This window comes from Crinia signifera, chromosome 2 (assembly GCF_055691185.1).
Source record: "Crinia signifera chromosome 2, ASM5569118v1, whole genome shotgun sequence".
NCBI classification, from domain to species: domain Eukaryota; kingdom Metazoa; phylum Chordata; class Amphibia; order Anura; family Myobatrachidae; genus Crinia; species Crinia signifera.
Window position 1 is genome coordinate 265,452,555 of NC_139218.1, and position 24,940 is coordinate 265,477,494.

At 42.8% G+C, this 24,940-nt stretch overlaps 1 protein-coding gene across 3 annotated transcripts in view; it reads right to left on the reverse strand.

Annotated features, from left to right (window-relative positions):
* The window catches only part of VWA3B (von Willebrand factor A domain containing 3B), a 159,461-nt gene that overhangs the window by 15,644 nt on the left and 118,877 nt on the right, over window positions 1–24,940 (reverse strand). For all 3 annotated transcript variants that reach the window (XM_083168556.1, XM_083168557.1, XM_083168558.1), the window contains 2 exons: window positions 18,767–18,861; window positions 17,263–17,422 (listed from right to left, as the gene is read on the reverse strand). In XM_083168556.1, the coding sequence (XP_083024682.1) occupies window positions 17,263–17,422; window positions 18,767–18,861 (255 nt within the window). The remainder of the gene's footprint in view (window positions 1–17,262; window positions 17,423–18,766; window positions 18,862–24,940) is intronic.

The window sequence follows — 24,940 nt, forward strand, 5'->3', positions numbered from 1 at the left end:
TTAAACCGTTTTAAAATGGTAATCTGTGCGGTCTGAAAGGTGCAGAGTGATTATACCGTTTTTTTTGCGGTCTGAAACGTTACTTAGGCAGTAGTGAGCCCTATTGGTCCCCAGCGCCGTGCATATTAATGAGCCGGCCTCTCATTACATATGCGCATATGTAATGAGCGTCCGGCTCATTAAATATGCACGGCGCTGGCTCAGAGGGGACCAGCTAATGCTCAGTGTACCCTGCCCCTGCCTCAGGTACCGGGGGATGGGTACCTGGGATGTGTGCCCAGAAGCAGCGAGGTATGCAGTGTGTAACATTACCTCCTTACAGCAGCCCATACGCCTCCCCTCCTGCCTGCCCCGGAACCTACATTCTCAGAGCACACGATGTTCGCAGGCTGCGCTTCCAACCTGGGAAACATGAGGAGAGGCTGCCGTGGTTCCGGTGGTTAGTGCTGGGGGACAGACAGCAGAGGAAACATGTGCTGCTGACAGCGGGGATGGGAATAGGAGGACGGACGGGATTACTGTGCTCCCCGCTTCCACCTGGACTGGAGAGACCGGGATCGGGACTACGGGTGTCACTGTCTGCTGACCCGCAGAGCTGACACTCAGACCACCGGAGCCATTCCTGTAGCAGGGGAGCCAGATTATATATACCCAGGTGTGACATGTATTATATAACGCATGCCTGACTTCTGTAGTAACCTTTATTTACTAACCACTTCCATGTGCTGCTTTCACACCGCAAACCTGCTTTAGACCAGGCATTTAGATGCGGTGTGAAAGGGGTTACACTTGCTCTGACCCGTTTTAAAAAACGTTTTAAATACCTGGTCTAAGCAGGTTTTGCGGTGTGAAAGCAGCATCAAGCAGGGTCCTAACCGCTTCAGACCCGTTTTTTTTCATCCACTGTTTTCTATGGGTTAAAAAGGGTTCAGTGTTGTGAAGGAACAAAAACTGCATTGAAATACCGTTTAAGGACAAAAACTGCACTGAAATACCGTTTAAAGGCATGCGGTGTGAAAGGGGTTTTAGCTGGCAGACCCGTTTTTAGAAACGTTTTAAAATACCTGGTCAAAGCCAGTTTTGCGGTCTGAAAGCAGCTTAACTTATCTTTACTATATCCTAATTTATATAAAAACTTGGTACAAAAAGCGCAAGTGTGAAGTAATCTCTACCCAAATGGCTGACAGACAATGACTATGTCGACAGTCATTAGGTTGACAATGAAAGGTATGCATGCACATGGTCGACATTAACAAAAGGTTTGACACAAGCAAAATGTCAGCATGACTTTTTGGCAATTTTTGTTTTTACTTTTTCATCCTTTACTATCCACATGGACTTCGATTAAGAACGGTGAAGTGTGCTGAGCGCAGTGGTGGTGGAGTGAGGCACCTGGTTTCAAAGCATGGTGAGAAAAGTATGCGGGGGGGGCATAATACACTAATTGGGGATCCATGTGCTCAGGTGTCGACACTGACACAAAAAAAGTGAAAACCCTATGTCAACCTTTCATGTGTAAACCTCTTCCATGTCAACCTTTTGTCAAGGCCGACCTTGTGCATGTCGATATTTTGCTGCTGATCTAGACACTGTCTCTGATATAAACCACACTCGATGTAATCTTTAAGAGTTTCCAGTCAGTAAGTGAATGCTCACTAGGTGGTAAATTACCTAAAGGTTCTAAAAAGTGTCTGTGTGGTTCCGAGACACTGCCATCTGTTGGCAGCAAGTGAAACTACATCAACTAGCTTTTTAAGCATTTGCTTTGAGAGGGCTTACTAGTTATACATATACGTTTGTTATATCTATTCATGTATATTGTATTTTACACAGCCAAAATAACCACTACTAATTTTACATTTTAGTGTGTGAAAACAGTCTATAAGTCAGATTAATATGGAAAAACCAATTCAAGTGGTGCAATAGTCATTTTAAAATGAGTGACTTAAGGAAATATTGTACGAAGCAATTAAACATGTATTTTAGCTAAAGAGACAGGCTATATATGAAAGAGATATTCACTGTACACTTGGATGTATTTTCCTGTCATTCACATGTACTTCTGTATCTATATTATGGGATCATTCTCAGACAACACGACAAAAGACAGTAATTTCGGTACTAGCAGTTATGCCGTGTACACACAGACGCTGCTGCTGTCACTTTGATGGGAGGAGGGAGGGAGCAGCGGCACGGGGCTGGGGAGATCAACGCTGATCTCCCCGGCGCTGACCTCCCGGCACAGCGATCGCCGGGGAAAGCCGCTGGTCGCAGGAGCATGCTCCTGCGACCAGCGACCATTAGGCAGTGCACACGAGAGCGCGCAGCTGGCTATTTATCGCCAGCTGCGCTCCAAATCACTGGCAATATGGTCGCTCAGCGACCATATTCCCAGCGATTTCACATGAAATTGCACCCGTGTGTACTCACCTTAAGTACAGCACTTTCCCTTCTTCTTGGGAACAAAATGCACACTATGATAGAAGCCAATAATACAGCTCAGCTCAGGCATCTCTTGTTAACTTACTACAGACACATTTTCAAGACACATTTAACCGTTACCAAGCTGCTAATGCAATGACATGTTCCAAAGTTGTACACATCAAGTGTTTTACACAACAAATGTGATTATTGTTTTAAGAAATCATTCATTTAACACAAAAATAGTAACTTGGCTAGGACGTGCATCATTCTGAAATAAGAAATTGGGACACACATATCTCTTTTAGACTGCTCACCCCATATAGGGGCTGATTCAGACATGATCATTGCTTTGTGGATTTGCAGAGGTCTGCAATCAGATAGCTGCTTCCCAGACAGAGTGATATCCCACCCCATGCCAGTCTGCGAATGACTTGTCAATGGATCACTAAGCTGCAAGTCCTTTAGCAACTCACAATCAAATGATTTTCTGAATCAGCGCAAGTGTGCGTAACTCTGACCATGCACAACTCTGCAACAGAGATAAGCTGATCGGGGGCCGGAGCTTCCATCACACACCCTCCCTGAAAACACATGAGCATGCCTACATTTTTTAAGAAAACCGATAGAAAACATTAGTTACCACCCCCAAATGACAACTTCCTGTCAGTCAAATTGTGTGGGGATTGTGAAAAAAGTAATCGCACATTATTTACGCTGTTTGGCCTTGCGCATGCGAGGTACCATCCATATGCGCAGTCATTCGATAATCGAACGGCTCAATCAGGTCTGAATAGCTCCCATAATCAGGCCAATGTATTTTTTGGGGTTACCATATTAAATAAATGGAAACCGTTATAAAAACAGATTCCAAATTGTCATCCTCATTGGGAGTTACCAGGAAAGTAAATAATGGGGGAATAAGTATTTTAGGTGTAATACACATGAAAAGCCAGGGAAACATTATTAGCACAGTTACATCAGTATTATTATTATTATTATAGTTTATTTATATGGCGCTACAAGGGTTCCGCAGCGCCTAACAATACATAGATGATCAAAAAACAAATTACGAATGACAGTACAAGATAATTTAGGACAAGTACATGGTAAATAAGGATAGTTACATCAGGGGACAGGACACTGAAGCAATTATCAGGGTGGCAGAGGTTTATATATTCTAAGAAAGGCACATAAGGAGAGGGGGCCCTGCTCGTGAGAGCTTACATTCTAAAGGGGAGGGTAAGACAGACAGGGGTGACACAGAAGGGAAAGAAGTGAGCATAAATAGACTGAAATAGAAATAGATGAAAGATGGTTTTATGCAGGAGGGTGGGAAGATAATCAGTTCAGTCTTAGACATTTTAAGTCTAAGAAAGCGCTGGATCATCCAGGAATAGATAGCAGAGAGAAAGTTGGAAATGAGTGAGGACAGAGGGAGAGAGATCAGGAAAGGAGAGGTAGAGTGGAGTGGATTATCAGCATAAAAATGATATTTGAAGTCGGGTGAGCAAATGAGCTCACCCAGAGAGGGGGCGTATAGAGAGAGAGAGGAGAAGAAGAGGACCAAGAACAGAACCTTGGGAGACACATACTGACATTGGAAGTGCAGGACAGATGGCATTAAAGGTACAGCTGGGCATTTTCAAGTCTGACAGTGCAAATACAAGCATTAATGGTTACAGTGAATGTTCTTGCTGATGTCAAAAGGTGATGTTATTACGGAAGAATATCCAGATTAAGCAGGCAGAAGTAGTATATAGTGAGGATAAAGTGAACTCACTCAAAGCAGTCCTTTGGTTTTCAGAGTTGTGGTTGTTATTTCTCAGTCATTGACATTTTTATATATATATATATATATATATATATATATATATATATATATATATAGGAGTAGGCAAAGAAGCAGACAGCGGCACTCTGGGAATTTTCAAAAACGTATATTAGTGCAAAAATAGCATACCAACGTTTCGGGGCATAAGGTACCCCTTTGTCAAGGTGAACAGTGCAGTTACTGCACTGTTCACCTTGACAAAGGGGTACCTTATGCCCCGAAACGTTGGTATGCTATTTTTGCACTAATATACGTTTTTGAAAATTCCCAGAGTGCCGCTGTCTGCTTCTTTGCCTACTCCTGCACAACTGTTCCGGAAGGCACCTGGGTCCCTGACCAGCTGGGGGAGTGCCAGGTCAACACACACCTTTATATATATATATATATATATATATATATATATATATATATATATATATATATATATATATATATAATGGACGTCCTTCCTAAGTCTTAATGCAAAGCCTGCATTCAGACTTAGGAAGGACTCCCATCAGGACAGTCTATCTTGGCTTATCCGTATTTTTTTCTCAGACAGCAAAAGTCTAATCCATTTCCGCTCGATATTAAACTCCTTGTCCCCTGATGAAGCAATTTGTGATGAAAAGCATTGGGTCTTTATTTGCCATCTTGAAAAACTTACCTATGGAACCTGTCTGATTTGCTTTTGTCGAATTTGATGTTTTAATAAATTTTATAAAATACATTGTGTATTATTGTATGTAGTTTATCACACTGAAGGTGGTGGCTATTATCTAGCTCGCTCTATCTCTATCTCTCTCTCTCTCTCTCTATATATATATATATATATATATATATATATATACACACACACACACACACAGCAGGTCAGAAGTTGCACCTTTCTGGACTTTGGGTCCTAGTGCCCAGAAAGTATGCACAGATTGGAGACCATGGTCAAGCGCAACGCTCTCTAACAAGATTATCATGCTGTACCGAAGATTACACCTCATTCAAGACATTACTCACAAAATGTATAAATCGAACTTGACAAGTGCATGCGAAAGGGGACGTTACCTCATTCCTGCTAGTGCAACACCCTCTGCAGTAGGAAATATTAGGCCTGTGGCATACAGTACAGGCACACTGGGAGGCATGCAACACCAGGAGGAGGCTATATGCAGTGCAGCAGCTGATTGCGAGCCCACTGAATCAGCCGTTATGCTGCTCATAGCCTTCTCCTGATGTTGCATGAATGTATTCACCAACAGTGGCATAGTAGAGCAGTGGTGACAAAGTGTCTCCCAGCCTCTTGAACTCTGGTGGGACAATATGGTCCACAGGTAGGACAGAGTCAAAAAAGTAGTACAATCCTGCTGAAATAGGATAGTTGGGAGGTACAATCAAGATCTTAAGAATACGTATAAAATAACAAGAAGGAAGGTGGTGTGGGGTGCCGGACGCGGTCCCGTCAGTCGGGATCCTGACAGTCATTTACCTGACGTCGGGATCCCAACAGTCATTTACCCGACGTCGGGATCCCGACAGTCATTTACCCAACGGTGGGATCCCGACTGTCAAAACGCAGACAGACAGGTGCCTGACAGCCACCCGCTAATTTCCCTCATGGGGGTCCACGACCCCCATAGAGGGAGAATAGAATAGGTTGCGAGTGTAGCGCGCCACCGTGCCCACAGCGTGGCGAGCGCAGCGAGCCCGCAAGGGTCATCATTGCGCTCACCATGCTGTCTGAGTCCGGACCGTCGGGATCCCGACTGTCGGAACCCTATACCACACCCAGTGGTGTGATATGAGCAGAATCAATGCTAACAGTATGTTTCATTAAGCATGTTAAGAACAGAGAGGTGAGTCACTTGTGTACCATTTAATTTAAAACAAGTGAGTGTGGAAGTAAGAGAGTGTTTTGTTAGTGTATTTCCAGAGCCCTCAGGTAAGTATAATGATTTGCTGTACAACAGCAGATTTACTGTTGCTATGAAAAGTAGGTACTGTATTATGATCAGTATCATTGTATGGTGTCATAAAATTCTCCAGCTTCATAGGAAACCGCTAAATGTCTAAGAATCAACAAGCAAAATACAGATACAAGCAGCAGCAAAACGCAGAACATTCAGGTTAACAAATAAGAAGAATACTTAGACCAAAATATGCACGATGTATGTTATGAGGGTGCATGGTTGGATGAGGTTGGATTGGACACATTTTTGCCCAGGCTTCGCTCATTTTATTTATTAAATAAGCACATGGCATATGCCATGCTATACAAACATCTCCCCATATTTACATCAGGCAGTAAGAGTGGGAGCTGTTTTAGTGTCCAACAATGGGCAACATTATAAACCAATGATAATTATGCCCGGAAAAGTCACAACTTTGTGTTATTATTTTTACATTATTAACCTCATTTCTATTTGTTCCAGTATTTTCTAGATCTGTGCAATGTATGCAGTGCTGTAGTCTCCGGTGCTGTAGCCAATACATGTGCATATGACAAAGGTCATATTTCATCCTCTGGTAATGACACACTGATTGGGATTATTGTCTGGACACATTTTGCATTCACTCCAATAAAGATAATGGCAGAGCGCAGGAGTGTATTGTAGGTGGCATCACTTGTTATGCTGTAGGAGCAAGAAATAAATCTAAAAGGTGGGAAAGAACAAAGCAAAAGCTAAGCCGTGGCAGGAGATGAGGCACATGATATACAGTTTATGAGATATTAGTCCAAGCTAAAGTGTGCATGCATGGAAAACAATGTAATTGGCTGAAACAGGGATGACTGCACATATCTGTTGGTACTGTACTGTATTGTAGATTTAAATATTGTAAAATGATTTCATCACCTACCGCTGCACTTAGTAGCAGAGCATGGCAGGACTTATCATTCTAATATCTCCTAGAATAAAGGGGTGTGTAGGGAAAGGTCTACAGTGTCTAGGTGTCAATAGGTCAACACCAAAACATCGACATGCAAAAGGACAACAGTGACAAAATGGCAACATGCAAAATGTCGAAGTTGACAAAAGGTTAACATGCAAAATGTTCACACAAGCAAAATGTTAGTATGAAAAAAGTGAGACAAACGAAAAATTAAACCATTTAAAAAAAATTTTTTTTTTGTCAATGTAGACACCTATGAACATGGATGAGTAAAGGAATCGAGCCACAGAAATAGCAGCTTGGTGAGCGTAGCAAGTCCATTAGCGGCTTCTTTGCACTCGCCCCCCTGTCTAAGTACCAATGGTCGGGATTGCGATGTCGGTACACTGACCATCGGAATCCTAACTGTCGGGCTGTCATACCACACCCTGCTAGACCTGTCTGTAACAAATTTCTACCCCCCACACATGAGCGTTTTATTACCACCTCCCTGAATCTCCTAGCCATTACAGAAACCTCAATTTCCCTTCTCTGACACCATTTCTCCACTTTGTTTATTGATTTAGTGGAGAAAAACCTAGAGCGTTACACCACTCAGGGAAATGTACATTAAGCAGACAGGTCAGTGATACATTGTCCACTAAATAAGGAGTTCTCTAGCTTAAAATTACTCAATTAAGTCACGTATATGTAATATACGTTGAACTCGAAGGACAACCTCACAAACTATGTAACATTTACACACTCTGCAGGCCTGGGGCTCAAACGAGGCAGTGATGTTGGGATCCTACCAACCTATATCCCCAGAACTGTCACTGGTACCCATTACACATCACATTGAAAACCCTGGGTTATTGATGGGTTGTAGCCAGGTTGACCCAGGTCAAGATGTGGTGTGAAAGCATCCGACCCAGGTTAAAAGAAGGGTTAAACCCTGTTTAGAATGGGTGACTTGGCTTTGCGATGTGAAAGAGATAGAACATTCTCTTTTTTGAGGTCCATACCATACTCCTATTCTAACCTGTTCCCCTTCGAGTAGCTGTCATTTTCCATCCCCCTGGCATAAATACATCTAAAAAGGTATTATATCCATTAAAATGAAATAGATACTTCTTCTATGAAAAATGACATAAAAAAATGACATACAAATAGTAAAGGTGAGGGACACTATCCCATCTCTTCTGAATCCGGATACAGAAGAAGGCAAATAGAGCTGGTAGAATGGGTAAAAAAGTCCTCTCACCTGACAACGTCTCTCCTAACCACAAACGTGTTTCTGGCACCATGAGTGCCCTTTTTATGTCATTTTTTGTATGTGATTTTTCACATTTTTAGAAGTATCTAATTCATGTTAATGGATATAATACCTTTGAAGGTTTATTGTCCTAAATAAATATCTTATTTATTTGGATTGACAAGTTATGGGGTAGAGAACTGGGACTGTATGCACCTGTTGCTGCCTTGAGAAAGGTCCCGAGGTACCAAAACGTCATCAGGCCTTATGAGTACCATTAAACTTGGACATTTACCTTGATCTGTCTGGACTTGTCTCAAGTCTGGTGAGTGCTGTTTTCTCCCAGGGGAGTAGTTTGTATATATATATATATTTATATATCTTTGTTAGTCACCATGCCTTTATGCTTCCAATACCCATTCTCTTCACTCTGCCCTCACCTCTGTCACATAACCAGCTAATCTTCAGCTCATCGTATGGCTTCATTCTGTGTCTAGAAACATTCACCAGGATACAGTAGTTTTGCTCTTTTTTTATGTTCATTTGGGGAATTTCATTTATATTATATTCATACAGGGTATGTTTTATTTAAATATATGTAAATGTGGGTACTTGTTTCCTAGCACAGCGCCCCCGATGTCCATCGTACACCAGCGCATCGCATGCCTTATAGCCGCATACGATGCGATGCGTTTTTCAATTGTACAAGCACCCTTATGGGTGCTTACAATGTTAAATTGCCCCCCATAGTCAACGCCACCCCCAGGATCAACGCCAACCCGAACCATGGCGAGGGGCGGCGGTACGCATCCTTCAACCTTTTCATACCCCCACTATCCACGTCGGCGTGGAGTTGATTTTAGATAGTGTGGCGAGCACAGCTAGCCACCGAGCCCGAAGCGTGGCGAGCGCAACGAGCCCCGCGAGGGGACGCGTATTACTTCACATGTATTCCGCATCCCCTCGCCACGCTTCGGGCTCGGTGGCTCACTGTGTTCGCCACACTATCTAAAATCAACTCCACGCCGACATGGATAGTGGTGGTATGAAAAGGTATGAAAAGGTTGGAGGACGCGTACCGCCACCCCTCGCTGGCTCCCTGCGCTCGCCACGCTTCGGGTTGGCGTTGATCCTGGGGGTGGCGTTGACTATCGGGGGCCATTTAACATTGTAAGGACCCATCAGGGTGCTTGTACAATAAAAAATCGTATACGATCGCATTGTATGCCATTGTATGGCATACGATGCAATGCGATATTTTATTGTACAATATCGCGTCGCATCGCATACCATCGTATACCTTATTTAGAATAATGGTATACGTGCTAGGAAACAAGTACCTAAATGTGTGTATCACCTAATATCTGAGTTTATGTAGGAAGCATTTGGCAACATGCATTTGAAAACATTGTCCGCTTTGCAGCCAGCACTGCTTGTCCCCCTTTCCAGTGTGAAGCACCCCCTTTACAGTTCCCTGTGGCATGTGCATGATATTTTTTCTGTTTATTGTGGGAGGGGGCATGGTCATACCTCTGTAATTTGCAGGTAGGGCCTGTGCTGTTGCCTCATGGAGCTGCAGGTAGAGAAGGCGGAAACATAAAGGGAACAGCCATAGGGCAGTGCTGACAAGAGGGGGAGGACCCCCTGTAAGTCCCTTTGAGGAGAACACCATTTCCCATACTAAAAATCCCTTAATCTCCCCCCAGAGCGGTTTTCTCAATCTACAGTTAAATGAGGTACTGTATGAAATTCCTCTCACAAAACAGCAATGGCAAGTGTGAGACATAACTGGGGGACAGATATTGGATGTAGAGTGTAAATCAGGCATGTCCAACGTTGGCCCTCCAGATGTTGTGAAACTACACATCCCAGCATGCTTTACCACAGTTTTGCTATTAGAGAATGCTAAAACTATTGCAAAGCATGCAACATCTGGAGGGCCAACGTTGGACATGCCTGGTGTAAATTATAACAACCTCCGAATATTTTCAATTCATGTGATTCGTTCTTTTTTAAACTAAATGTTTCCTTGGAAAAACTCTATAGCCCATATTAATGTACAGCACAGCGCAGCGCAAGGCAGGACAAAGTCACGCTGTGCCTGCTCTGTGCCCCATCACGTGGACTGTGCATAGCACAGAGTGTGAACACTGACATCTCTGATCTTTCATCTGTCACACGAGCCAATCACTTTCTGAAGCTGCTGGCAAATCCTGCAAAATCCACCAGACAATCTGTTAATCACAGATTTAAGTCATGCTTAGCATAAGGCTGCATGTTCCTTATGTCAGGATCCTGTATACCTTAGTGTTGCATACAGTTCAGTACTCTCGTTATACATTCACTGTAAAAGAGACAAATTGTTGTTGTTTTGTTTTTCTGTTGAAACTGGTTATAGAAAGCGGTCATTTGGCATTAAGAAACATGCCTGGTTGTTTAAAACCTATAAAAATACAATCTTCAATTAACCAATAAAGTCTGCAATCAATACATCTTAGAAGTGGTTATATTGTATATGTGTAACCGCAAATACTGTAGGTGTAACAGGTAACGGCAAGATCTAAAGTGATATTTATGTCTCTGCTGAGAAGCTGCAGATTAGTCCTGTTATGGAACGATGTCTAATCTTCTGACGTCTTGGGAAAGACAAATGAGAAATGGGCAAGCAGCTGCCCCAGGAGAGGAGAGTCTGCAGGCATAAAGCTAGAGTCATACACACAGTAGCTTCTGTCTGGCTTTAGATTAATACATTGTTGAGTAATAAAATCCTGGTCTATAATATGCAAATGATTCATGATCTGGAACTCCTCACACCTAAAAATAATAATAATAAAAAAACCACTATGTGGGAAATGTACTAAGATGTTCTATTTCACATGGGATGTTGCAATGGGCATTTACTTATTTATTTAGCACCTTCTAAAATATAATAGTATCTGATGAAATAGAACTCCCATCTTAGTAAATTCCCACCTATGGGTCTGTCTGTTAAACAAACAAGGGACACAGCAATAATATAACCAGGTCAATCTAATATTAGACTTAGCGCACACATGTCCTGCAGCACTTTTATAGAGAATAATGTAAATGCAAGAAAGGATTTATGTAGAGACCTGACTAGCTGTAGCGCTATAATAGTGTCATGTCCAACTATATATATATATATATATATATATATATATATATGTATCTATGCTAGATATGTATATATATATATATATATATATATATATATATATATATATATATATATATAGGAGACAATCAGGAAATCCGCACACCATAGAAAATCATCACTCGGGTGCCAAAACCACATAAAGGGTATAATATTTGAGCAATTAGAGGTCAGCACAACCGATAGTAGCCAAAAGTTTTTATAGGTGAAAAAAAGTCATTTCAAGACATCCATTTGACAGCGTTACAGCATTCAATTCAAAAGCTCCATATACTTATCAGTGCCAAAGTACAAGCATAAGAATAGCTGCCAAGGTGTCATGGTCAGGCGTGCTCTACAGCTGTTTCGGAGGGTAGGTATCCGTCATCAGGAGCATGTATATATATATATATATATATATATATATATATATATATATAGTTGGACATGACACTATAATGACACGATAATATCTGACAAATGTTTGGAAGTCTGTCAGCTGGACACACCAAGTAAAGACAAGTCTTCACCTCTCATATAATTTGTAGCACACCAGGAGCAGGAGCAGCACTGCGGAGACCAGCAGCATTGTGACTGGTGGAAGGTGGCTGCAACCTCTGCTCCTGGCTTTGAAGGGTCAAAAATATGAGTCTCCTCTGCCAGTGGCAGCAGCTACAAGGTTGCAAGCTCAGTTCTCAGCTCAGAAGGCTGTGAAGTCTGGGGGAGACAAGAGTGCTGGCTCGGCACTGGGGGGCACTGCCTCCCATAGCTGCCGCCATTTCTATGATGCCGTTGTCCGGTTCGGGGCTGCTGTGGGTAGGGGTCAGCTGCGGTCTTTAGCCGCCTCCCACAGAACCCGCAGCTGTAAAAACACGGATCAGTGAGTTTGAATGCTGAGCCCACGGCCCCCAAAATGGCAGGGCCCCATAGCAAGTACACCCCCTGTACCCTCTATAGTTACAACACTGGGCTAGAATATAAGTTGCATAAGGTATGTCAGTGGACAGATCTTGAAATGTTTAGCAAACTTTGCATGTGTTAGAGCCTGAATATATAAATATGGTATACAGTCATTAGATCTGTGTTTAGGTCGACAGTCAAAAGGTCGGCATTGTGAAATGATCGACATAGAAAAGGTCAACATGAAAAAGGTCGACATGAGTTTTTCAAAGCGACCCATGCAAGGGTACACGGTACACTTATTTGATGCTGACCTATGTCGACATAGACAGCCCCCCAAAAATGAAGAACTGTCTACCTTTTGACCATGTCAACCTTATGACTATCAAACTTTTGACCATGTCGAACTTTTGACCCGGACGACCAATAGTGGTCAACCTTTTGACTGTAGACCTACACATTGTAGATCTAATATACCGAAACCCATACATATAGGCAATGCACAGGCATACAGATCTCAAAGTATCTCCTTTTGCAGCTGAGTGGGCGGAACTGGAAGGCAGCTGGAAGTTTGCAATTGAATTTGGCAAGGTGTGGGCGCTTAGATGGAAATAGAAGCTATTCATAGTGTGTATGCAGAGATCTGTCCAATTTGGCCACCACTGATATTGGTTGTACATGTATATTATATTTGAATTGGGGTTTAATTCGCAACAGTGAGAAACCCAAGGGTCAAGATGCTGACAGTGGTATACAGAAAGTTAAACTCCTGATGGGTACTGGTTAGTTAAACTCTATTCCTAACCAACCCCTCCTCCTGCAGCCTAACCCTAACCAACCCCTCCCACAGTCTAACCCTAACAGACCTCCCGCCCACCTGCAGCCTAATCCTAACCTGCCAATCCCCACAGCCTCACTCCCACTTCCCATAGTTACTGGTAGGTACTATTGGATACTTATCGTCGGGATCCCGCTGATGGAATTCTCACTGCATTTCTTATATTGATATATTTTTATTTCAAAATATGGTAACTGGGCTATTTCTCTACCACAATGGTTCATCCACTACTTTTATGTATTTTTAAAGTGTTTCATGAAAATATTAAATGCAATAATTAGATGGCATTGAAATGAATGCACATTTTTATTTCCATTAAGACACATATTACGGCTGAGATAAACTAAACATAAAATACTTAAATGATATACTGGGATACATACGATATCACAGCGGTTGGGATGCCGGCAGTCAAAAGACCGTTACCAGCATGCCAATATGGAGAATCCCTACAGGGGCTCCTTATGTGACTTAACCCTCTTCCCCTTACCCTCACTGCTTGCAGCCTAGCTGAAACCCCCACTGCAGCCTGACCCTAAGTCTCCACACTAGTGTCTTACTCCCGCACCCGCCACTTAAACCTAACCCCCCCTCCCCACAGCCTAATCCTAATGCACCCTCCTCCACAGCCTAACCCTAATGAAAACCCCCTCCACAGCCTAACCCTAATGCATCCCCCTTCACAGCTTAACCCAAATGCACCCTCCTCCACAGCCTAAAACTAATGCATCCCCCTCCACAGCCTAACCCTAATGCATCCCCCTCCACAGCCTAACCCTAATGCATTGCCCTCCACAGCCTAACCCTAATGCATTGCCCTCCACAGCATAACCCTAATGCATCCCTCTCCACAGCCAAACCTTTATACAATCCCCCTCCACAGCCTAACCCTAATACACCCTCCTCCACAGCCTAACCCTAATGCATCCCCCTCCACAGCCTAACCCTAATGCAAACCCCTTCCACAGCCTAACCTTAATACAATCCCCCTCCACAGCCTAACTCTAATGCAACGCCCCTCCACAGCCTAACCTTAATGCAACCCCTGTCCACAGCCTAACCCTAAGCTCAACCCTAAGCTCAACCCTCCCTGTAGCCTAAAACCCCCCTCTTCCCTGACCTGACCCTACTCAGTTACGTTTGGAATGCTGATATTATAACTGCATCCTGATATACTGTATAATATTTTTCTTACATTTTTCATCAGATACTTGAATGATACTTTAGATGATAACAGTTTCTTTTCTCAATCATTAAAAAAAAAAAATCTGCAAGATAGTCATTACTGTCTTCCATCTGTAGTTCTTATTTAACGTTCTAATCAGGAAAAGATTTGAGTGCAAATTCACAAGCAGCAAATGAAGAATGCAAATCTTCTTCAAAAGAACTCAAAATCACTAGATATTATTCTGACCCTGAAGCCATTAAGATATATTAATAATATGTACTATACTGATTACTTGGTGTGTTTCATTTAATGGAACTTACAGTAGATGCAAAAACGTGTCCATCGTCCCCTCTGTGTTATGTTCCTTATCTTTTAGACTAATAAAAAACAACATCTGGATCACCATATGACACCCTTTCCATCTTAATGAGAGAATAAACAGCTCTGTGACTTACTTACAGCAGTAAATTAATTTGGGTACTTAATGGCAGAAATGGATTTTCTAGTAAAGCACATACAATATAGACCATGTAACACATCTGCCTTTTGCACCATCACATATTAGGTATATTTTGCTCAGGTGTGTGATATTTAATTTGGAAACCCTGTCTTTGATCCTTCTAGCATTAATGGCGTGTCAAATATATCCTGGAAACGGAGATAAGTCAATCGGTTACAGTAGCTCTGACTCTGGGGAGTTACTGACTGTTGCAGAGACTGTTTCCCATTGCTTAACTGTTCACCTCTGTGCCTAGTTGTAAAGCAAACATTCATTTGTTATCAAGCCGGCATTATATATTCTGCATATAACACAATTCTCTGTTAAACTATATTAAAATATTGCCGCTATTCGCACTGGACAAATTAAAATTTCAGGGTGAATTCAGGGCCACAAAGAGCATTGCTACTGGGAGGTGCGGCCAAATACAGAGAGGCATGACCTCAAACAAAAATAGTTTGTACTTGCAAAGGAGCCACTAGCTGCGTAGACAGCAGGAAAGAACAAAGCATGTCGGGGGGAAGGGGGGAGGGTCATGACTGCACTGATAATGGTGTTGCCTCATCATGAGGCTGTGGAATCGTGGCCTGACCCCCAATTTTCAAAACTGATGGGGTCTGAGAGAAGCGTGCTTTCCCTGGGGAGTGCTTTAACTACAAAAGCCAACTCCTACAAACTGACAGGAGTAAGTGTGCTGCACATAATGGTACAATGGAGCACTAGCATCTATCACTGAGCAGGAACCAGCAGCAAAAGTGCAGTACTAGCTTCAATCACTGAGCAGGGACCAGCAACACACCCCTCACCCCTCTTGTGATGCTACTGTTAGTTTGTGCACTGCACTAAGGACATCAGAAGTTGATGATCCTGACCTGGGCCCCTCCAACAAGCCCATGCCCAGGTAATTAGTAACTCCCCTATGAAATTCTGGATGGATTTATCTAGGTGAAAGTGCTGGGACTTAGCTAGCAAGCAGTGGCGTAGCTACGTTTTGGGTGCCCCCCCCCCCGCCGTTATGGGGGGGGGGCGCCCCCCCTCGCCGCCGCCCCGCCAAGCACCCCTACCCCCCTGCCCTGCCGCCACCTATGCAACCCCCCCCCCCCAATCCCCCACAGCCTTACCTATCGCGCTGGTCCTGGCGGCTCCGTTCTTCTGCTGAGGAACACCACAAAATGGCCGCCCCCATACAGCAGACAGTTTCAGAGAACTGTGTGCTATATTGGGGCGGCCATTTTGTGGTGGTCCTCAGCAGAAGAACAGAGCCGCCGGGACCAGCGAGATAGGTAAGTCTGCAGGGGATTGGGGGGGGGGGATGTTTAACTATAGCACGGCAGCCCCCTGTGCCCCCACATGCACAGCGCCCCCCCGCGGTGGCTGCGGTGCTATAGTTACGCCGCTGCTAGCAAGTAATACTGGATACACATCAGAACGATTTGGCCTCAATTCCCCCAATTTCGATACAATCTCGACCGATTGTATGTAAATTGTGCCTGGTTTGGCATGTTTTAGATCCGATTCCGATCCAAAATGGTTGTTTGGTTGCTTTGAAGATCCCACCTGCTGCAGTTAGGATTTCAAAACGACCCCCTCAACTGGGTACAGATCGTGATCGGATCGTATGCAGATTGTGTGCTCCAACAGATCGTGCGCCCATCATATGATCGTCTCACAATCTGCTCATGATCATGATCGTTCTGATGTGTGCCCTACATAAACCCTGTCCCAGTGAAAAATTCCTGCCACATTCTTACATGTTCTTTCTGTGCTTCATGCTGGAAATCATTGGGTGTCCCATGCAGCGCCATAATCTATGATATGGCACTATGGCAAGTATTGGATGGACGGACAGACAATTAGAGCAGCACCAATAGCAAAGGTAAGAAAATTAGATATTTTAAATGTGTTCTAAAACTATTTTTTTTAATTTAAATACATTTTTTGCAAAACATGTTCTAAAGACATAAAAGAGAGGAGATCTGTGTTGGTTGAATATTAAATCTACACCAAAATTAAATAGGAACCAAATTGAAAACTGTACTGTATAACTATAATACATACATCTATATTTAGGTTGTAAATGTCAGAATTGTCAGTAAAATACATGGAGACTAAAAGGTTGTGAAATCACTTCCTAATAGTTATCCTAGGCTAGTTTGCTCATTTGTGAAAGCAATACATGTTACTAGCAATCCGCATATTATGCAATAGGGATATTGATCCATATAAAACTGCTAAACAGCTTTTACTTTAAATCTACATTTCTTCCACGAAAAAAAAAAAGCCAATCAATGGCGACATTCAGTACAGTGAGAGGGTGTTCATTTAGCTGGGTGTGAAGCATGTTCTTACCTTCACCGTCACTTTGCTTCCTGCTAATAGGTATCAGCATTCTCAGCTGCTCAAGCAGATCAATTTTCTGATTTTCAAGGTCTTTTTCTTCCTCTCCTAATTTACATTTGTCTTGGTGAGAAGTAACTTCTGTTAGTTTTTTAAGGTATTCCTGTATCACCTGGTTAATAAGAAATATAGAATAGGAAAACATTGTATAATAGCAATATATATGACCAGTAAGCCTGCTTGAAGCAAATGCTTTGAAAGCTAGTAGATGTAGATTCACTTGTTGCCCGCAGATGGCAGTGTTTTGGAGTCACACAGACACTAGACATATATATATATAGATGATCAGACGTTAGTAAACCTGCTGCACCATGGCTGTTATTGAACCCCAAACTATTTTGTAGTTTTACTCATTAGGTTTCAATATCAATAACAAGATATCAATAATGGAGATCTTCTTATTGACTAAATGTCTCGCAGCAGTGTACGGCCACCCGATACTCTGCAAGCCGCCCGGGACATTCTCGGGTGGCAGGGACGCATGCGATTCATCACAATTTGTTGTGATGCATCACATGCGTCCCTGCTCGGTTCACTGTTGGGAGGGAGGTTCCAAGTCGGGTGGTTGGACAGCCAGCAAGTCCGACTACCGACTCAGCTCCTATGCACACGGGACTATGCATTGGACCTGAGGGGACATGAAACTGACACTATTTGGGCTGACTTGATGGCCAGATTCATCAGAATCAGACAATATCGGCAAAAATCGGATCAGTGTATGGACACCTTACGTAATGAAGTTCCTTTGCTGGTTGGAATAAATCAGATAGTCTTGCATGAGTGGTACCATCATTGCTTTTCATGTCAAAGCAGTAAATTGATTGGCTGAATCCTCATGTCTTAGTTCAGCTGACAAAATACCTCAATCAAAAACCTAGTTGTAAAGGTTCTTAAGGTGCCCATACACTAGTAAGATTTATCTTCAGATCTGGCTGGTTGGAACAAACACATGGTTATGGATGAGTGACAGTTTGTCAGTTTTCCAGCATTTCCAAGCAAATGGTCAACTGTCATTTGCTCTCATCCATAACCAGGTTTTTGTTCCTACCAGACAGATCTGCAGATAAATCTGCGTGTGTATGGCCACCTTTAGAACACTAGTCTTACTTGCCATGGCTCTCTGCCATCTGCCTTCTGGAGAATTGAAAAAAAAAAACATAGTCCAAAAAGGAACTATTCCCATCACATGGCACTATTATGTTTTCATGACTAACCCTGAAGTCAAATAGTCAGATACCTCTAAATCAGGACAGTGGGAGACCGAGAGGAGACAGTCGGTGATATACTGTATCGGCCATTTAAACAAACAGCCATAGTCCCCATCCCAGTGAGTACTATCACTACAGTCTTCACTGCAGAACTCTTGTTATGCTCCCCCATGCAAAGGACTGCAGCGTGGCTTGCACCTAAATGTAATTAAATATCTACATCGGCTAATTTGTATTCAAACACTCACCTCTTGTTTCTCTTTTTGTTCCTTTTGGTGTTGGGCAATCTGTAGCCCTAATTCTTCCAGTTTCTTGCTAATGGTTTGCTTTGGAGACTGTTTGCCTACAGAGAAGCTAAAATTAGTATGCCATGGGCATGGCATAGGTCAGGAGATCGCTGTTCATCACATCAATTTCTTTGTATAACACTTATTTAAAATTTATATAGTTTTCTTGTAATATACAACAGTAGTATACTCCATTCTCACACACACACTACTATCAAATGACCTCAACAAGTTACAACATGCTTTTACAAAATAAAATGTGACACTAACAGTAGACAGAGTTCAGCATAATTTTCCATGGATTCATAAAACAAATAAATAAAAAATAAACAATAAAACACCTGAACTTATCAAACAAAACCACAATTTTGTATTACAATTTGATGCGCGAGGCCTGCACCCTTGATTTGATGTCCCAGCCCCAACGCCAGATTGGTGGATCCAGAAAAATTGTAGAGGTGGACAAAAGTCTATTTGTCCAGCGCAAGAATCATGTTGGATGCGTCCTACCTCAGCAGTGGCTCTTTGGTGGCATATCTCGTGAGACAGGTGAATGTTTCATAACACCAGTGGCCAGCCGTGACACCAGCACCCTGATGTCTGCCATCCAGATGCATATTGAACTGGGTACCACCATATACTCAAACTGTTTGTGAGCGTACAACACACAACTTGGCGGAGTACCATCATGCGCGCGTCAACCACCACTACAATTTCGTGGACCCAGACACTGGGGTTCATTCCCAAAATATTGAAAGGCTCTGGGGCTCATGCAAGTGAAGGAACAAGAGACAGAGGGGCACTGCGCGCCAATACCTTGACTCCTACCTGCAGGAGTTTATATGGCGCAAAACCCTTGGTGCAGAGAACGCTTTCCTGCGCATTTTACACGCACAAACTCTGGTCCCGACGGCCGACAAACCAGCCGATACAAATGTTGACGCAGCTGCATCAACATCAGCTGCATCTGAAGGGAATGCTATATGCTATTATTGAACATTGTTCATTGGTTTTCTTCTTTCTTCTTTATTGTTCAATAAAATCCAGTTTAAAATGGAGGCATTTGGCAGAATCTGACATGGAGCACTGGCAAATGCGCCCTTTTTTGTGCACGAGACTCACATGCGCTTTGTGCACGCGGCACACGTGCGCCCTACCTCCTAACCCTGTTCGGTCTGGGGCGCTCGTGCATATGAGATGCTCGCGCGTTCAACTAACATGGATCGCCTCTCTGCCGGCGTCCGCCAGGGTTGGGGATCTGGCAGTTCCCGCTGCTGTATGTGAAGCGCGTCCTCAGATGCTGTTCCTGCGTCTGCCAGTGCACCCGACCCTGTGGACGCCGGAAGCTTTACTCGTTACTTTACACTACGCTGACTACACTTGCTACACTGCCTTACTACGACTACACTGGCTGGCGCTGACTACGCTGACTACATAGCTCTGATTATGCCAACTACTGACTATGTTGCGCACAGTGACGCCGTGATAATACACAAGTACCATGTGCGGAGTTTGTATATTCTCCCTGTACTTGCGTGGGTTTCCTCCGGGTACTACGGTTTCCTCCCACAATCCAAAAATAGACTGGTAGGCTAATTGGCTCCCAATAAATTAACCCTAGAATGTCTGTGTGTGCGTGTACCTGTGGTAGGGAATATAGAGTGTAAACTCCACTGGGACAGGGACTGATGTGAATGTTCAAATATTCTCTGTAAAGCGCTGCGGAATATGTGTGCGCTATATAAATAACTGTTAATAAATAATGAAATAAATAAAAAGTACCATAGATTGAAGCTGCACTTGGCAGGAACTGATGTGAATGAGTAAATACTCTCAGTAAAGCGCTGCGGAATATGTGTGCTCTATATAAATTACTGGTAATAAATAAATAATGTCTCCAAAATGTAATGTTTCATGTAGCTGCTGTTTCATCTATAGGAATATCTTCTGTCAGTGCGACTCCACACATGCATATTTTCCCAACTGCAGCAAAGCTTTTGTATTAATGTAACCTGTGAGGCAGTTCAGCTTTTCCTACAGTAGATAGAATTTAGTGATGAGATGTGACATTGGAGGTTATCGGAGCTTTCAAAATGGGCAGAGTCTGATAATAATGCCTCTGCCAGATTCAGCGGACATAAATTATGCAGAAGACTACAGTAGGCACAGTGAGGAGAGAATAGGACTCTGGCAGCCTGTATTCTGGTTATATTGGGTAAATGACACATTTAGGCCTACAATATGTAATGTGTTTAATGACAGATTTGTTTCTGTTAGATATGTGCTGAAACGCTGAGCCCAACTCAAAGTATTTATCTAAATAAACACCTAAAACTGTATACTTTCTATGCCTTCACATACACAAATCCATTGAATTATTTATTATAATATAAAGAAGTTACATTTATATATGTATTTAAGTGTGTTTAAGGATGTCAACATTTCATATGCAAGAAGCATTCGAATATTAGTTGTAAATATCTAACAAAACAGTAACATATTTCTACATATTCATACATCATTATGATCAATGAAAATGAAAAAGTTTCCAAAGGAAGACAATTTATTTTTGTATTAATTTATTCCGATTCCCTCGGAGGGACTATATTTATCTAGCTAGAGGGATTGAACGGATTGGATAAGTGCCTCTAATTTATCAGCAGAAGCTTGGGGTGACATCAGCTGCTAAACTCTGTGTGAGTGCGGGGAGCACATATATTCTGCCAAGAGATCACAGTAGTACCAATTAGTATGATGCCATGTACAGATCTTATACATGGCATAATCTATGATCTGTGCTGGGCTACAGTATTTCCCATTCATTATCCAGAGTAGCTCATTTATGTTTGGAGAGGAGAATGGAGACAAGAGAAAAGAAGTCCGCATTCGTCATACTATTACACAGGAAATGTACCTTTTATGGCAATGCTAGAGAAACCCGATAACAGGGTCCGGTTGATCGTTTGACAGTAATTAGTTCAACAGTCAATAGGGCGACCACTATTGGTCGATAGATGGAAAAAAGGTCGACAGGCTTAGAGTTGACATTGACAAAAGGTGGACGCAAGCAAAAGGTCAACATGAAAATGGTCGATACGGGAAAAGGTTGACACTTTTATTGAAAGATCTGAAGATTTTGACATAGACACCAAAATGGTGAAAAACTCATGTCAACCTTTTCCGGTGTTAAAACTTTTTATGTTAATCTAAAGCCTGTCAACTTATTGCCTTTTAAACCAATAGTGGTCAACCTATTGACTGTCAACCTAATAATCCACTCGTGATGATAACAGCCAAACAACCCTTATGCACTAAATAATAGTAAAAAATAAGCACAGAGATCTAGTGGAGGATTGAATGGGATGGCCACATACACTATACCAGATTTACAATAAGGACAGTGGTTTATTATACTTTATTAAAGTTCCAACAAATATTACAAAAATACAACACATATACTAAACATACAATACTTTACACACAATATAGCATTATATATATATATATATATATATATATATATATATATATATATATATATATAAAGCACTTACCCCCCTTGGTTGTAGAAGGATAGGAACCGGCACACGGGTGGATGGTGAAGAAAAGTTGATTTATTGTACAAGCATGATTGCACACAATGACAGCTGTACACCTGACAGCTGTTGTTTCAACCGAAATTTCATCTGATGAAAACCGTTTATTTCGGTTGAAACAGCTGTCAGGTGTACAGCTGTCATTGTGTGCAAACATGTTTGTACAATAAATCAACTTTTCTTCACCATCCACCCGTGTGCCGGTTCCTATCCTTCTACAACCAAGGGGGGTAAGTGCTTCTCATGTTCTAAAACTTTATGTTCCTGGCACCGGGATTTTTTCTATTTAGAGTGCCATCCTGCAAACCAAAAGTATATATATATAGGCAGAAGAATACTAAAGCACCCGGAGACTTTGTAAGTGAGCAAATATTGGACCGATTTAATACATAAAGGTGCAACGGCCTGTCTACGTTTCGGGGGTCAAGCCCCCGTCGTCAGGACAAAGAGGCTAGTAGTGTAACAAAGGTTTGTTACACTACTAGCCTCTTTGTCCTGACGACGGGGGCTTGACCCCCGAAACGTAGACAGGCCTTTGCACCTTGATGGATTAAATCGGTCCAGTATTTGCTCACTTACAAAGTCTCTGAGTGCTTTTGTATTCTTCTGCCTACATTTGCTGGCTGTATTGCATGCAGCCTTCCTACATATGGCAACGGAGCAAGTTCCAGATACCTGCAGCCAAAGTCAGTCCTGAGTGAAGGTTCTTCTCCAGTCCCCTATTTGTTATTTGTAAAGTGCCAATATACTATATTATACAGTGCAAGCAAGCTGGCAGTGTGCTTCTGTTGGGCAAGTGTACCAACCACAGGGCAAGGATGCCAGAGACAAGTGAAGTAAACTAATGACTGATGGAATGTAAATCTGAACAACAGATGGAGCCACAACTCCCGGGAATCGTTTACTCCCCATAATATGACCCAAGTCCAGCAGTCCCCTTACAACAGTGGCCCCAGTCACACAGCAGATGTGTCCCGAATGTGAGTGCAGTACAGATTTGGACCCATCAGGGTCTGTGTGTTCCTGGGAGGTAGCTAAGCGGATGCGGTTGTGTCGCTGAAAGTGGCATAGGAGCCCATAGTCAAAGTGGGAAGCTGAACCTGCTGTAGGGCTTGTGCAAGATTCAGTGGTGCACTGATGCTGCAATTAAAGTTGCTGCAGAGACAGAAATGCATTTTCACAAAAGTGTGCAAGTGCATCCCTCCCAAAATTTTAGGAGAGGGATCGCTAAGACGAATGCATGTGCAGTAGGTGCATGCCTGAAATTAGGGTGCATGGCTTAGCAGTAAAGGGAATGCCAAACCGGCGAGCCACACATGGGTCTAGTACCTGATGGACATTCTCAACCCCTTCCAGAGCTGGAGCAGTGTGGAGATGACAGGGACGCCACAACGCAGACTGCCTTGTTGCGCGGGCAGGACAGTGCAAAAAAATAGGATAAAACTGCATACCTCCTAACTTGGATAGTTAGGAGGTATGCAAGTGGGCGCCTCAGTTTTGTGAAAATTGCCCACAGCATTAGCAAAAGACATAGGGCGGTATTCATTGCTGCCGGCTAGTGTCCGTAGTAAGGGTGGCTTGTTTTCGGCGAGGATCATTAAAAACAAGCCATCCTCGCCGTTTAAACCCTGCGCCAGCCGCTCGCCCTATTCAATGTTCCATCAGAGGACGCTGCATTTAGCCGCGACCCTAGCCATTTTGACAGCTGCACTCGCCGTTTCCACCTCACTGGAAAAACCCAGCAAGGTGGAAACCGCAAGTGCAGGAAGGGTCAGTTGAATACTGACCCAGGAGCTGTGACGGCGAGGTATCGGCACTGTTCGCCATCACATTGTGCCAAACAGCGTTAAATATACCCCATAGATGCGAATGCAACAAAAGAACCATCTGCATCCTAAGAATCCAGCCCACAGTATCCATGGAAGGTCCAGAAAGAGAAGTAATGGAACAGTAATAACAGCTCTCCTAGCCCAAGAACTGCCTTGTGCAGACCCAGAGTCAGGTATTCTGGTTGTTAAGCATACAAAACAAGGTTTGTTGCAGAAACAAACAGAATGACATTTTCCGGGACCTGCAGTACAACTGGCCACGTCATCTTGTCCAAAGGGCCGCAGTATGTACTGTAAATACAACAAATCACATGCAGAATGCAGCCCACAATGCACTGCATTCTAGATCACACTTGTAATGTAAACCATAAGAAGTCAGGCATAGTTTCTGTGATTCCCAAACACATATAATTGGGTTCATTGCTGAAATTGTCCAGTGATCAAATAAAATAACATATGTATTAATTCCATACTATGTTTAATGTAATAATTAGGGGTCATTCTTTATCCTGTGACTGGCAGCACTTGGAAGTTACTGTTCTGGGAATCCCACGGCTACCAAGCGGTCTATACAAGACACTGACCCAACAAGATAAAGACATCTACAACACCTACAGTGGCAATAACTTCCCTGTATTGAAGGCATTTGTAGGACGGCTTCCTCTATCTGTCCTCTGATGCATGAAATAGAATAACACAATAGAAGATGT